At 40.6% G+C, this 16,249-nt stretch overlaps 1 protein-coding gene and 1 long non-coding RNA gene across 7 annotated transcripts in view; one reads left to right on the top strand and one right to left on the bottom strand.

The window, feature by feature from the left end:
- The window catches only part of LOC113944420, a 52,581-nt gene extending 40,902 nt beyond the window's left edge, over window positions 1–11,679 (bottom strand). For all 3 annotated transcript variants that reach the window (XR_003526671.1, XR_003526673.1, XR_003526672.1), the window contains exon 1: window positions 11,421–11,679. This is a non-coding gene — a long non-coding RNA (uncharacterized LOC113944420). The remainder of the gene's footprint in view (window positions 1–11,420) is intronic.
- A 1,932-nt stretch (window positions 11,680–13,611) lies between these two features.
- Window positions 13,612–16,249, top strand: part of RAPGEF4 (Rap guanine nucleotide exchange factor 4) — a 153,254-nt gene continuing 150,616 nt past the window's right edge. For all 4 annotated transcript variants that reach the window (XR_003526588.1, XM_027636801.1, XM_027636800.1 and 1 more), the window contains exon 1: window positions 13,612–13,755. Coding sequence is in view for 3 of the 4 variants with exons in the window: in XM_027636801.1 (XP_027492602.1) it covers window positions 13,691–13,755 (65 nt within the window). In the remaining variant the exon portion in view is untranslated. The remainder of the gene's footprint in view (window positions 13,756–16,249) is intronic.

Genomic DNA, 16,249 nt, shown 5'->3' with positions numbered 1-16,249 from the left:
TTTTTTTTTTTTTTTTAATGACAATGAAGTCTGAACATTTCTGGTGACAGCCAAAGGCTCTCTAACCTCCCACAGGCTCTGGTCCAGTGGCCTGGGAGCTGATAGTTGGTTCTATTTTCAAAGTCTGACTTAGTTTTGTCTAAGTTTGCCAGTCCAAGAAGAATTTCTATTTTATCAGAAACTGAACAAGCCCAGTTTCATAAATGAATGAAATTATTTTTAGATACTTTGTTTTCAAGAAGATTTCTGGAATTTTCAACATAAGATTTTCAATGCATTTCTCAGTAGATGGTCTTTTAATTTCTGGTTTGATACATAGCTGTATAGTTCACTTAAAAGTATTTATTCCTCTGTCTACTGTCTGGAAAGTTAAATTTAATTATATTCATTGAGAGAAGAATTAAAGCATGGCTCGTGCACACTGACAAATGCAATTCACTTTGCAAATTATTTTTATGGTCATGTTGGAGAAGGCAGCAGGTATTCACTTTTCAGTGATAGAAACAGGAAGAACAGTTCTGTTTCTTGTAGTGGAATATTAAACAGCAAAAACATTGAGAATTATAATAATGATCTTTCTACCAAGGGTCACATTGCTGATAAGGTCACTTGGTTACACTTCAGAATTAATTCACACACAGTTCCTTTTTTATTTAATTTATGAGAAATCTAAAAAGCTGTTGTTAAGATTGCGTACAAATCCTACTTGGTGCACCATGAGAAGATCAGTGGTTTTGGTTAAAACTAAAGTTAGAAAAATAAAAATGCCAAGATGAAAAGGCAATAGTCAAAATTAAGGCACAGTAACAATTTAAAGGAAGCAGAAGGAAAGTATTATCAGAAGAGATACAAATCTCATAAGCCTCTTGCACTACAAATGCAGACAACTGAAGCACAAAACCATTACTTTTAAATCCCTATGGTATAGTGTCTTATATTTGAGGTGTCTGCTATGGCATAAAACCTTCTTATGCCAGAAAATGAGCATAATTTTCATAAGCAGTGCTTTTGAAATAATTTGAAATGTAGAGTACATTAGAGCATAATATTAACCTGATTTCATGTTCTAGCAGTTGCAAGTGCAAAAGCATAATGCAACAGTATGATTTATACCAAGCACATTAATACTCTTGGAGTGCTTGTTAATAGTACCAAAATGCTGGCAATTTTTGTCCCTACAAAGTGAATGTGTTTGTATTTCTTGTACCCAGCAGCCTTAGGGTGATGGATTGAAAATTTGATTCCACTTTCTCCAAAACCCCATGCAGGGTAGTGATGAGTGATGTTGTCTCTGTGTCCTAAGTTTAAGGTTTAGAGGCTCTACAGGGCCACTTCTGCATAACTTCCAGGGGCGTAACATTTATATTCTACTCCTACTCCAATCTCACTCAAGTTAATGGCAAAACTTCTGTGTCCCTGAGAGCTTTTTCTTGGGCTCTTGGCACCACATGGAAGCAGTACCACTAGCTTGGTGTGCATCTCCTGCCAGACTGCTGCTGCATACCTGTTAATCAGAAGAATTTGTATAAAACAGAAGCTTCCAAGGTTTTCTTCTTCCCATGCCCCATCCATCTGTTAGCTTCAAATAATACCTTATAGATAAGCTTATATGGTCAAAATAAGGTACCTGTGTCATCTGGCAATATGTAACAGGTTTGGTAATAACACAAGTAGCTCACACAAGAAAGGCTGGCTGCCTGTTGGAGTGCTCTGCAATGCTGAGACCATTGCATTAGTAAAGTTCAGTCAGTAGCAGTGGATGCTTCTCACTAAATATCGCTGCTAAATATAACTGTATTAAGTCTTCCAGACTCACCAGTGAGCAAACATAAGAGCCTTACCTTATAAGTAATTAAAGTTACTACTCTAAAGCCACCACTCCACTGCTGCCTAAGTCTGGGATTTATATGTACTTGAGGCCTTAATACTACAACTCAAGCACATCCCCAAAACAAGGCTGTATCATAACAGAGACATAGGTGCACTTCATCATTGGTGATAATACTGTGACACCAATTATTTTCTTTGTAAAGAACAATGCCAATAAGCTAATGCCTGAAAATGTTTTCAAAGGAAGTGAGTATAGTACTGCAGCATTTTTATATTAGTTGGTCTTGCACAATGCTGTCCCTCCTTTCCTTCCTGCCCAATACTATTTTAGCAATATTCAAGGTTTTTAAAAGATCAGGCCAGAAAACAAGAGCCAGGACTTGAATATCATACTATTCACAAATGGAAGACGTAGGGCAAATGCAAAGTATCAAGTGATCACAATCACTGCCTTTTTTCCTACTGAAAAGATTCTTTCCGTATTCACATAGGGTAAACTCAAAGGAAAAGCACATAAAAATGCTTTTTCTCTTCACAGTATTTCTTTGGCATGGATAAGAAGTATTTAAAGTACAGCAGATGTGCTTATGTTGTACAATGGAAATGGAGTCTTTTATAACATCTGTTTAAATATTTTTACTTCAATGCATATATTGCTGTAAATGAACAGTGGCACGCTATCCTCATCGTCTTCTTTCCCAGAATTGTGTTAGTTTCAAATATTTAAATGTTTTACAAGATTATAATAAGATGACATAGTATTTCTTGGCTTACTGAAGGCAAAACTAAAAATGCCTTAAATTAAAGTTGTATGATTTGCCTATTTCCCTGGTTTATCTGCCAGCAAATATTAACTGAAGCATTTTTTGTGAATTTATGTACTATCTTCTCAATAGAAGGATCCTGTAATCTCATCTGTTCCAGAGAGGAGAACGCCTAGAATAAATCAGTCCCTCTGCCAAAGTGAAATGAGATGGGTTAGTCAGAGGCAATGTGTGCTTATAAAATGTACATCACTTAAGACTCAAAGACCTTAGCTGAAACCCCAAAATTTTTATGTAAGCAAGCCTGAAAAATATCAACAATAGCAGTGAACCTGTGCTTTGCTTTTTTCAGTTTTCCTGAAACCATGCTGCATTGGAAAGACACGAAGTATCTGCATCCCCAATCCATACTGATTTCACCCCAGAAAATGTATTAGGTTGTGTAAAAGGCATAAACATAACAAAACTTCCCAAACCTTACAATTACTCTGTTTAGAAACTGTTTTGGCAAAGGTAGGGTAACAAACTACTGTTATTTTGAGAGTCTAAATTACTAATGAAAGCAAACATAGGTACTTCTATGAACTCTTCTTTTGAGACATCTGCTAAGGAGATAAAGGAGAAGAATGGGTGCATGTGTTTCTAAAAAATACATAGAGGTGACATCATTTTTTAGTGAGCACAGGGCTCACAGATTGACCAGGTTTAGCTCTCATGCTGGGGCTGTCACATAACGATCCCTGGGGACCATTGACAATATGAGGGCAGTTGGATACTCTGAATATCCAGTGAGGGCTGAAAGCATGCCAGAAAGGTCTTCAGAGGGCAATATTGCTGGGCTGTATTGACATCTAGTCCAGCTGTACTGACATCCCTGTCCAGTAGTGAAGTAAAAGGATCACAGGGAATCCTGGTGTGAACTGTCCCCAGAAACCATCTTCCAATCCAGCCCTCTTAGGCACCCAGTAGGTTAATTTTTGCTCTTAGCTAGAGGAAATTTTCATATGCAGTAGGAAAAGCTGGCCACTATTGCTGGTCACAAATGATATTTTAATAACAGTATTAAAATTGCAAAATCAAGCACTCAAAATCTAGGAAATGACTGATTAAAATTATCCATGGCAAACTTGATATTTATGATCAGATTCCTTTTTTTTTTTCATGAGGATGCTTCTCCAATGCAGTGAGCAAATGCACTATGCTTCTCCAATGAACCCTTTTTTCTTTGTGTTGCTCATGCATTTTGTTTTATTTAATAGGTCTGTTCAGAACCTATTGTGACCACAAGGTTAATTATATCTCTATGAGCTTTTTTTCTGCCCTCATCATTGTAGAATTAAGGTGCTCTTAAAATATTAAGAACTTTCACAACAGTACTGGGAAATACAGAGGTATCACTGTTATTCCCTCTTTTCATATGACTCAGCAAGATAGACTTAGAGGCTGGAGCTCAAGATGAAGCCAGACTCCTCTCAGAGATGTCCAGAGACAGAAAAAGAGAAAACAGGCACAAACTGAAGTGTAGGAAATTTCACTTAAATGTTAAAAAAAACCCCAACTAACTGTAAAAGTGACTGAATAATGGAACGGGTTGCCTCAAACAGAAATAGAACACAAAAATCAAAATGACAAAAAATGTTAATATGGAATATTCCCTGCCTTGTCAGAAGCAAGTTGTAGCTATGGGAGGATAATGAAAGCTGCCAGTAATTGTGCAATACTTTGTCACTTCTCTTTCCCTTTTTGGGAATGCTTCCAAACACCAGATAGTTGATGACTCTTACATCAATGAGAAGGTACTTCCTCACTGCATTTCTTGGCTGCTCATAGAAGCCCAGCTTGTACTGCTTAGAGCCTAAGAGGTCTTTGTCTCCTGTTACTTTCCTGGTGGTAACTTAATTTCATTTCTTTTTCTGCACTGAATTTTCTAAAAGAGATTCTTCTCTATGGTCTTTGAGAAATTCAGATCCTGTACAAATTTGGAGTCAATGCACTTCTGACCCAGCAATCTCTTGTCTTTCCAGTCTGATGCTTGCCTCTTATGCTCTTTTTGTGCCAGCCTCTCATTTGCTTTTTTTCTTAGCTTTTGATTATCTATCCTTTCCATCTTTCCACTCTGTAAGAAGCATTAGAAAAATGGACACTTCAAGATAATTTGAAACTGCTGTTAGGCATGAATGTTGCTACTTTCAGGGGACAAGGGAGAAGCTGAAACGTGAAGTCTTTTTTCCAGCAGGAAAATCAGAGAACACCTCTGTAAAACTTTGATGTACATTGTACAGCCTCTGCTTAAAGCTTTCAGGTTTGTAAATTTTCTCTAGAACCAATACAATTTGTATGGGAAAAAAACCCCCAGGCTTTGAACTAGATAATTATTGAGTTGATGCTACCGTGGTGTCATTAACATATTTTTAATCCATACAGGTCTCCTCCTGTTGTTTTTACACACACAAGGTAGCACCTCACGATTGCTATTTCACTCCTTGGCTGCTGTAGTTGTGTTTCCTGTTACATAACTCAATAGTCTGGTTGAAAACCAACAAATGCCACCTGTCTGTACCAGCCATGATGCAGCCCACAGCCACAGCAGTTTCTGTCTCCACTTACCAATTGGTTCACCATTTTTTCTCAGCCAGAATACATTACTAGAGTTGCCCATGCTGTATTCAAGTCACTCCTAGTGTGAATTATTTGTGAGTATAAGCCTGCAAGCGAATTTATTGTAAGGTGTATTTTCAAAGCTGTGAAAAGAAGACTATAAACATTACATATAACCTGAGGTGTACTGTGTAATTTATACAATGTAAATAAATTATGTTTGTCTTTCTTTTTTCATTTGCCTAATTTCATTATTTGATTTTTATGGGGGTGTGTTGGTGCCCCCAGCAGGCTCTCAGAAAAATTAAATCTGTAATCACACCTCGCAGAAAGAATCGACTTGTTCACTGTATTGTGATGAACAGAATAGCTGCATTGAATGTATATGAAGCTGCACAATGTATTACTATATAAATGTGTTGTCATGTGCAAATGTGTGTCACATATGATCTTTACCTAGAGCAGAACATATTGCATCGTACAAGTAAATATAAAGCTCTGAATGTGTTCATTATAGTACTTCTGTGATGCTAACCACAATCCTGCCTTTAGAGTAGTGAAGAACACGTATATAAAAAGGACAGTCTCAGACTTAATGAATGTCCTTGGCTCTCATTGAATGTATTTATGAAATTATTACTTGCACTGGAATAATTTATGAATTTTATCCGAATTGCACTCATAGTAGTGCGCCTCCTTGGCTGAAAGAATTTGCAGAAAATAATTAAAAGACTTGTTTCTTTATTCACTGCAGATCACAAGTCATTATTTCATATCAACTCTAATTAAATTACATGTTCCAGTTTTATAGGACTCATTCACAAAGCTTTTTAGGATTGCTTAGTTTATGATATGGATAATGTTTTCCAGATCATTTTTACAAACAGGGAATCCATGTGACAGTAAGGTTGCTCACTTCAGGCATTGGGAACTACAGAGGGAAAGCTATTGAAATCACCTTTGACCTACACAATAGGGATTTTATTTGCCTGGAATCTAAGTACCCTGTTCCTTTTCCCCTTGAAAACCTCAAATTCTAAGGAGAGGTGTAGTACTCACATAAATAAAAGTGTCTACTACTGAGAGGTTGTTTCATGAATTATCACGAAGGAGCTCAGGGCGAGTCCAGTCAATTGATTTTATGCCCCATATCTTGTGAATAATACACATACAGGGATAAATAGAAGAATCTTGACATTGCATCAGAGTTTTGTTTTTTAAGTACCTATGCATCAATACAAATATACAACTGAGAAAAAAGTTATAAATAGATATATTTGATTTCTGGAACTGATTGCTAGGAGAAATGGGGAATGGACTTCAGGAAATATAAATTTCCTATAGTGATCAAGCAATGTTAAAAATAAAATCTATTTGAATTTATTCTGAAAAGATCAATATTGTGAAAATAAGGGATGTAAGGAGGACCATGTTCTACCCATTACAAATTTTCTTGCTGGAGTATCATCTATGAGGACACAGAGACCACAAGGTTATTTAATGGAGTAGCTTGCTCCTAAGCATTTGCAGGCTTTCCCTCAGACTCCACATACTAAAATGATGAAAACTAGATATTTGATAATAACAAATTATGGTAGCCTAATCATTTCAATAGCAGCTGTAGCAAATTTAGGGGCAGGTCATGAACTAGTGCTCTTTCTGCCCAGAAGTATATCCATCTGTATCTAGCAGAGAGAGCTGACACCAAGTTGTGAAGATAAAACTTGGCCTGAACAGTTAAAATATGCTCATCTGGCTCTGCAGGTAAGCAAAACCACCTTTTCTTTCATCCCTCAATGAAAATCTGTGATTGTTGAAATACAGCAAAGCTGGCAAGTAAGGATAAAGGAATAAGGAATTACACATTTAGACAATAAGAACTTTCATTTGCTTTTGTACCTTGGGTGAAAGAGTGAGTGAATAATTACAATCCAATGATTAATTTCATTAACCATGGTAAGATAAGTATGTTCAAGAGAAAGTGAGACATTTGAGCTGACAGTGCAGTGTACTCACTCATAAGTACACTGGTGTTTCCAAGTGCATTCTTTGTGTTATAAATGAACACATGTTGGGTCTGGCCCAGAGACAGCACAGCTGCTTTCAGGCAGTAAGGAGCTGAAATAATGTACCTGTCAGCCCTTGTGGGTAATGTGGAGAGTCAGTCCAGCATTCCATGAACCCTATTCCTATGACTGGACATAAAGCAAGATCCTCTTCACCAAGTCTCTGATTCAGCCCCAGCTGATCAGTTTGATTTGGGTCTGTTAAGAAGCACTGATGTGTCTGCCCTGTACTCAGAGAGTGTGGGTCTAATTCTATTGTCTCCTGAATGCTATACTGAAAAGGGACACAGTACAGTACGAGTCCCAGACTGCTTCATATCTTTGGCAACTGCAAAGTATTTTCCTGATATTTATAATTTTGAAATTCCTTATGTTGTCCTGAGTTGTGCATACAAAGTTCTGTTTTAACACAGTATGCTGATGTGTCCATAGAACTAAACACTAATACATTAAAATAACATTTATGTAAAGCATTGCATCTTCACAGAACTATACTTCATCATCTAGTTAATCTTTACAATATTCTTATGATTAAGTTAGAACTTAGTGTTTATTTATTTCAATAGACTTTCTTTTTCCTGTGAAATAAGATTCTGACATTCTGCCTTCCATTGCCAGCACAGCTATCTAGGTCTTAACATAACTGAGGAAGTATATTAAACAGAACAGCTCCACTTATACCTTCCCCTGCTCATCCAGTTTTGTAAGACTTGAAGAATTTGACAAAAATCCGATGGAGAAAGCCCCTATTCAAAAGAAAGTAGTTAAACAGAAAATATGAAACCTATGCACACCCATGTTGTTAACGTTAATAATTTGAAGCCTATTTCTGTGTGGTTTCTCTGAGTCTTTTTTGAATTAACCTCAGGGCTCAGATTTCAGGTGTACAAATCAAATGACCATCTGTTCAAAATGTGATGCCCCAGAAAGGCTTTGATATTGGTCTTCAAACAGAAAAATGTTTATAGCACTTCTGTGCAACATGCTGCTAAACCTGTGCCAAGTAATAATACAAAAGGGGATTGCTCTGCCTCGTGTTTTCTTAATGAGAAATGTAACATGGACTCATTGCATTTCATGCTACGAATTTGAGAGTATTTTATTTCAAGGAGTATAGACTAACTTAATACTGATTGTGTTGGCCCTTACTATGGACAATGCTTTTAGTTTACTTCATTAGAAAGGACAATGTCATATAAGGATGGGTAAAATGATGCAGAACACAGCGTTATATACAATGAACAATCAATCTTTTACTGTCCAGAAAATCCTCACAACTTGTAAGGCCCATATAAATTGGACATACACTATAAGTCCAGTTAGCTCTTTTGCTTTCAGGAATTTAGGAAACAGTTCTGTCCTGCTGAGCAAACAGCCAACTACCAACTAATTTTAAAGAGCCTAGAATCTAAACTTTATCAATTCATATAAATATCAACTCAGCTGTATTTTCTCTGCCTTGCACCTGTGCCTATGCTACACCTTCTATAGAGGACATTGTATGTTTTCTTTCCAGTATATCTGTTTCTTGCTTGTCTGTCCATATCTATCTCACTTGTATCTGTTTTGTTCTGAGACCTTTTCCTGAGAATATCTTGGTAGAGCTATCATAAGAAGTGTGGTGGGCTTCCTGAATTATGGGGGAAATGGCTTGTGGTGCCGTGGAATTTCTGAAGAAGGTGCTTTGAAGGGAACTGGAGAGTTGTCCTGAATTAGAAAGGAGAACAGGAGAAAGAAAAAGATAGAACATGGGATGATGCAGGAAGTTAATGTGGAAAGGAAGTCCCTACTTGTTCTAAAACACCCTTTGTTATATCACTGTATGTTGGGTTTAAGGATTAGCACTGGAGAGGAGAATCAGTATGTTGCTTGTAGGCTTTACAGCACAGTTTTATTAATACATGCATTGGTTTAAAGTTTGTGTGTCATCACATCTTTTGCAGCTTCCCCAGCATGCAAATCCTGAAAGAACTCACATGCAGGTTTCTCCATCTTTATTCCACTATATCCTGATTACTCCTTTGAAGTCTGTAGATGTTGTGTGTGTACAACTGATAACACATTTTGGTTCCTACAACTCTAACCACACTGAATGTGGCACTGCTGTATTCTAAACATGGATCACAGTTCTGTCAGACTCAATCTTCCTTCCAAAACTTCTGAGTGATACATGAATTTAAACTATTGTTTGAGGTAGAATTTATGTGCTCATTCTGAACTTAAACTATTTAAATTGGCTTCCACATGACAACACAAAACATGCTTTAAATCAGCTTAACTGACAAAACTGAGTTTCTCTAGAGAAAGGAAATATTAAATGTTTTGAAACTTGTGGAGCTGGCCTTATCTTACCTTGTGTCCAACTTGCATTTTAGGGACAAAGGATGTAGTCAATGCCTTGTGCTATCAACTAGATTCAGTACAGTCAGCTTGGATTAGAAGAGTCCTGAGGCTGAGCAACACTTCCACAGACACAGGAGTCAGGAGAGTTCATTGGTGGCTGGAAACCAACTGTTTCCCCCAGGTATTCTCTTGAACATACATGGCCAGAACTGAGGACTGAGCTTCTGGAGGTTTTTTGTGAGTTTGCTCTGAAATTAAAATTGCTTTATGATGCTAATTGGGAGGTTATAGATTCTGTGACCACTAATGTGTCACTATATCATAACTAATTTCTTTAGTATGAGCTATCATACATAGCATCCAAGACTGCCATAGAAAATAAGGCAACCCCTACTGCCCTTTAACATTATTATTATTATTGCAGTTACATGAAACCTCTTAAAGTTTTTGGTATAATTAGTGGTACAAAGAGGTTTCCACAATAGCCCTCCTCTGTTCTCCGTTACTGTGTGATCATAATAAACATATTTAGTGATTTTTTTCAAGCTCTAACAACTATGATTTAGTCTTTTGGTTCAAGAATTCAACACGCTTTGCCTTATGTCCCATAATGCAAACAACAATTTGGATCCTACACATCTGAACTCTTAGTCTTACAAGCATGTGAAAACTTGAGGTCTGGCTAATTTCTGGTTCTCTGTGGTTTAAGGGCTTCTGCATGGCTCTGTCACTCCTTCATAAACTGTGGAAAGTTAAAAGGCCACTTGATCTTTCACATACCTCTGGTGAAAACTGTCCATTTCCCAGCAGCAACCTCCTTTGAAAGCAGCTGCCATTTTAATTTTCTGGCTGCATAATAAAATCTCACAAATCAGATTCTAAAAAATCCCACTAGCCTTCTGTTCAACTGGGAGAAAATAAATGTGAAGCATTACTGTGGAGTTCCACAAATGCTGAAAAAAAGGTTTTGTTTATGAGAAAGGGATTTTCCAACCACCAGTTATTTTAACGAGGCATAGTCCTTTTATGTTTTCTCAGGTGAAACTTCATAAAAGGTGTAATAAAAGGCATGTGTAGATACAGGTGAGACTGAGCACAAGTGAATTTTTGGCCATTAACAATTCCCGGGTCTCAAATATCTTTTTGGGTCACCTTTTCTTCATGCAAGTGTATAGCTTACAAGGGTAATGGAGAATGGACACTGTGAGGCACCAAGAGGAGGTACAGAGTATAAACTAATGAAGTGTGCTTCAGCATTTTTCTTCTAGTGTATGCTCTCCCAAGTGAATGGGTACTTGACCCCATTAACATAAGGCCAATACTCTAAAATTATGTTACCTAGGCTTGTTACGGTTTGAATTCTTAAGAGTCACAGGATAATCCGCATTTGATTTGACTTGTCATGTGAGATATATAACGTTTATTTGGCACCTTTTATCTCAAGAGAACATGCACTGACCTGGTGTCCAGGATTTCTGATTTCAGTAGTCAGGAGCTCCTGACATTTCTGTGTAGTTTGGAGACCCTTTGATTGACAAAGGTTGATATCTGTACCCATCAATTATTTATTCACTGCTTCTCTGTTTCTCTGAGAAGTTTCACTCGTGTCTTAATCAGAAAGCTACATGATTACACATAATACAGAGATAATTCTGCCTGTCTTGCTCTAATTGCTCTCTAATTGGGACACTTCTGAATGACGTATAGATGTACCCAGGGTTCCTAGTTCCTACTAGGGTTTCCCACGCTGGGCCTGTCTAGTTTGTATAATCCACAAAGTGTTAAACTCTCGTTTAATGGTTACTCTACAAAAAGGTACCTGAGTGCTGCCCGCCCACAGCCACGCACCTGAGCCACACCCGCTTCGTGCCGACAGGCCTTGCATTCCTCGCAGTCAAAAGCACTGGTAACTGCAGAGGGCTGTCCAGGGCAGGCAGGTTGCTCGGTCACGGGTGGGTCCATGAGCACTGACCCAGGTTTTCACAGGCCCCATCCCTGCAAAGCGTTCCAAAGGGAGATTCCCGCCCAGCCTTCCTCCCGCTCCCCAGGGCCGTGACGCTGCCAGCGCCCCTGGCGCGGCCTCGCCCGCCCCCTGGCGGCCGGGGCGGTGCGTGCGGGCCCTGCTCTGGGTCCGGACCCGCCGGCACCGGCACCGCTGGTCCTGCCCGCGGAACAGCCCGGGAGGAAAGGTAAAGGCCTTCAGCTAGGAGATATTTCTGGGATCCTTCTCCGGCCTGACGCCAGTTAAGTGGAAAGTGAATCTTCTGCAGCTTAAACTGGGCTGAGGGGAGAATGGGCAGTAAGGGCTGCCTTGTGTGACGGCTCTGGAAGGAAAATTGTAATTATGTGGAATAACGTGATGAATCTTTTATAATGGTACAAAATTAGTGAGCTTTATTGATTCATCTGTAATGTACATACTGTGTTATAAATCATTAATTTGATTGAGAATTTTAGAGTTTCTTACCTTTTAAGGTCTTGTTCTATTGGCTCCCAAACATTTGCGTATTGACGAATGAATAGCATTGATTTTCCTCGAGTAGATTGACTGCTTAGATGCAAAAAATTCTCTTTTTTTTTTCCCTATGGACTGTAGCAAAGGAAGAGCTGCAGCTTTGATCTCACTGACTGGCAGCCTCTTCTATTCCTCTAGCATGCACTTCAATTTTTTTTTGAGGCAAAATGAAAGAATTGCCTTTTTTGGCATTCTCTTCTGCTATGCCAATTTCTTAGCAGTATCTATTTAGCAAAAGGGATTTTTAGATACATTTCCTTAGATTTTACATCATACTGTTCAGTATCCCAATGTTAACATTTATTTCTGCTAAAGTGCTAAAGAAGCTGTAGCAGCAATGCAGCCAATTAAAAGGCAGATGTGAAATGTGAAGTAGCACATGTCTGTAAGAAAATTACACTTGGTACAGCCAAAGAAATTTCAACAGAGGGCAGAGAAGATAGCCCATGGAGAACTGTGAAAGGCACTGGCAGATGCTCACCATCTGAATTAATCATTTGTCCCCACACTGTAGAGCAGAGGAGTTATGAGCCTGAAGGAAGGCAGAGTTTGAGTTTTACTTTGCTATCATACACATGAAACTCTGAACATCCTGTGGAGATTTGTACAGCTTCCTACCCTTCTCCCATGGTACTCAAGGCAAGTTGTAAGCAGAAGCTTATGGTCATGCACTGATTACTTGGGAAGATATTCTCTAGATCCTGAAATATTTTATAGGAAATATTTCATGTAGAAATTTGCAAAACGGGGAGACCTGCTGCTCTGCATTCCTTCTTCTGTTCATCAGTTCTTAAATCATACATTAGCATCATTAAAAACCCTGCACTTTGCAGGCCACACTATGACAACAGGAGGGTGTGGGTAATTCTCATTGTACAGTGGACTCACCTTTCTCATGCTCTGTCTTGGGTTCCTTCCAAGTGCTAAATCCTGTTCACAGGCTATACTGCCCAGCTCATTTTTCACCTACAATAAACAAGAAGCCTTAGGACACAATTTCATTTGCAATGACAGTATGGACAGCAGGCTGGAGGAAGCTTTCAGGAAAAATCCTGTAATGTGGACTGCACCTTCGTTTTGCTCACCATGTGTTTACTGCTGGGGGACACACACAAACAGGGATCTGGAGTGCTGCTAAAATACTCCTGAGCTGACTCTTTAATTAAAAAGCTTGTACTTCCCCCCATTCCAAACCCAGTCAAGGACATCTCTGGTGAAGCAAGGGCAGGGACCAGTGTATGGGCACTGGGGAGCTCGCGAAAGCCGGAGGGGGACGACGACACCTCTCAGGAGGGGAGTGACTTCTTTCCGCCCCCTCCCCGGGCCGCTCCCCCCCGGCTGCGGGGGCGCAGGGCCGGGGGTGCCTCGGCGGCTGCGGTGGCAGCGCGGGCACGGGCGGGAGGGCGGCGGGCGGACCCGCACCGCGGCTGCGGCGGGGCCTGGGCGAGCCCATCGCGCCGTGCGCGGAGGGAGGGAGCGAGCGAGGGAGGGAGGGAGGACGGACGGACCGACCGGCGGGCGAGCGGGGGGAGCCGCCGCCAGCCGGGTGCGCGGCGACCTGAGCCCTGTCCAACATGGTCGCCGCTCACACCTCCCATTCCGCGTCCTCCGGCGAGTGGATCGCGTGCCTGGATAAAAGGTATCGGCATCCTCACGGGAGCGGCTGCGGAGGGATGCTGCGTGTATGTGAACATATGTCTGTGTCTGTCTGTGTGTGTGAGTGCGTGTGCGCGCTGACACCCCCTCCCCGCTCCCCATCAGATCCTGCCTTACATAAGGAGCGTGCAGGTGGGAAGCAAAACGCCCGGAGGAAGCCGGGGCGGCGGGGCAGGGTGAGGGCTGGAAATGCACCGGGCAGCGGAGGGGACGGGCAGTGCCCGCTGGGATTGCTGCTCCCCGCCGGGAAAATGCTGCACGTGGTGGAGGAGGGGGAGCTCCGGAGCGGGAAGAGAGCCTGGGGCTGCCGGGCGGGGACCCGCCGTGCCGGGCATGGCAGACCCGCCGCATTCAGCCCCAGTCCGACCTTCGCCCCAGCGGCCCGGCCGCTGCCGCCCGCACCTCCCCTCCCCTCGGCGCACCGGCCCCGCCTCGTCTCCCCTCAGCACACCGCCCCCGCCTCGCCTCAGCCACTTCGCAGCCCCCGCCTCGCCGCCTTGCAGGGCGGGCCGGCGAGGAGGAACCTTCGCCTCGGTGGCGGCGGCCGCTTCTCCTCGCTGCGCCGTCCTGGGGGCCCGCGGTTGTGCCCCCGGCGCCGCGTGGGTGAGAGCCACGGATGGGCTGACGTGTGCTCAGAGGTGGTGTGCGCGCTGCTAAAAATACCGTCAAATTCATTATTTAAAAAAAATAAATTAAAAATTCTTTGAAGTGCTTTCCCACGGGTGTTGCAGCCAAAAGTCTCGCAGCGTCGAGTTGCGTGGTGGGTGCTTTGAACGCCCTTTTGCTCTGTTCCTACCTTCACGAATTCCCGGATTAGTTCAGAAGTCGTTTGATTTCCAAGCGCTCACTGTGTCTCCTATAGTCTAGGAAAATCATTAACAAAAGTTTAGACCATAAATACACTGTACGATTCAAACAAAGCTTACGTGGTGTATGGCACTTGACTGAGCATCACGAGCCAGCTTTTGACAGGTGGTGCCACTTGGGGCTCTGCTGTGGAGAGAAGCTTTTGTGCACGTAAAAGCACAAAATGTCATTCTATGTGCACATGGAAGGAACCTTCCCCTTCTCGTATTTTCTTCCATTTCCAGGTAACCTCCTAGTCTTGTAGGGCTGCACCTCTAATTAGGTGTTCCTTAACAGTCCAAGCAACAAACTGTAACAAGTTAATATCAACTTTTGATCTAGACCCTACCGCAGATATTGATTCCCCCTCTGTAACACGTGTCTTAAGAGAAGACTAACCTCTTAGAGGTTAAGTGATGTGGATAAATGTTGAAAGTACTCTAAATGTACAAGCAGAACTGCTGATGTTAATCTAGCCATATAGAAACCAAATAGAGGCAGAGGGCCTAATTGTGTGTAAGCTGACATTGAGCGGATGTGAAGAAGGAGAGGATGAGCTCCAGTGTGTTTAGATAGGTGATCCTGTGATTTCTGTTTTTATAAATGCAATACATCATGAGATCTAAATTGTAAACTAAAATTCAGGGTTCATGTCTAATGAAGTGCATAACCTTGGGGAGTGGATGATGTATTTAGGAAACATATGTGAGGCATTTAATTTATAAATCTTGTCTGCCATTATTTTGCATGGAAATTAATATGCTGGCCATTTCTGTAATGGGAATTTCATTAGAGCTATTAAAATAAACCTTTTTCTTCACTTTTTGGTATTTGGAGTAAGCTAGTAGCACCAATTTGTTGAGTGGAAACAATCAGTTCCAAGCGCTTTTAAGAATTATGCCTTATCCTTTCCCAGAAGGCAGTCTGTATGTAGGACAAACCCATAACATGAGAGATTGTAGGTTTTTTTTCTGGTCTCTGCTATGCTCTGCTTTGTGATCATAGGAAGTACACTTACTCATTTATTCTGTTTTGCCATCTAAAAAACAGAGTTGAAACCATGTGGGAAAAGTACTATAGGAATGCAAGTGCTATTAGATAAAACATTTTTGATTAATTTACATATTTGTATTTCTAGAGTTTTTATTTTCTATAGATAATGTATCTGTGTATATCATGTAGCATTTTCTATCCTAGGTGTGAGTTCTGTAAATACAAGATCATTTATTGAGTCAACTCTCTATAGGATACCATGTGTTTTTATTAAATAATAAATACAGTTTTAGTATGTTTTCATTAATGAGTATATTTTTAGCAGGCAGACAGTTCTAAAACTAGTATGCTTTAGAATTTTAGGTGAGCCTCAGCAAAGACAATTAAAATGGCCTGTAATATGGATTATCCAGTATAATTCTTTGAAAAACAGAATGAAATTGTAAATGGAAATAGCAAAATACATCATGTACAGAAATTATGTATTTTGTATATGTTCTTCATGTGGTTTCCCAGGTCATGTGTCAAACTGGAACTCCTGGAACGACTAAGATCTAGAATAAGAGCACTATAAAAATGAAGAAATGCCAAAATATTTCAGGAAAAATGTTATTACTGTGTAGGGTGCTGTGGGCTGG

The sequence above is a fragment of the Corapipo altera genome, unplaced genomic scaffold (genome assembly GCF_003945725.1).
Source record: "Corapipo altera isolate COAL_440 unplaced genomic scaffold, ASM394572v1 45, whole genome shotgun sequence".
Taxonomy (NCBI): Eukaryota; Metazoa; Chordata; class Aves; order Passeriformes; family Pipridae; genus Corapipo; species Corapipo altera.
This window is presented reverse-complemented; position numbering and strand designations above follow the sequence as displayed.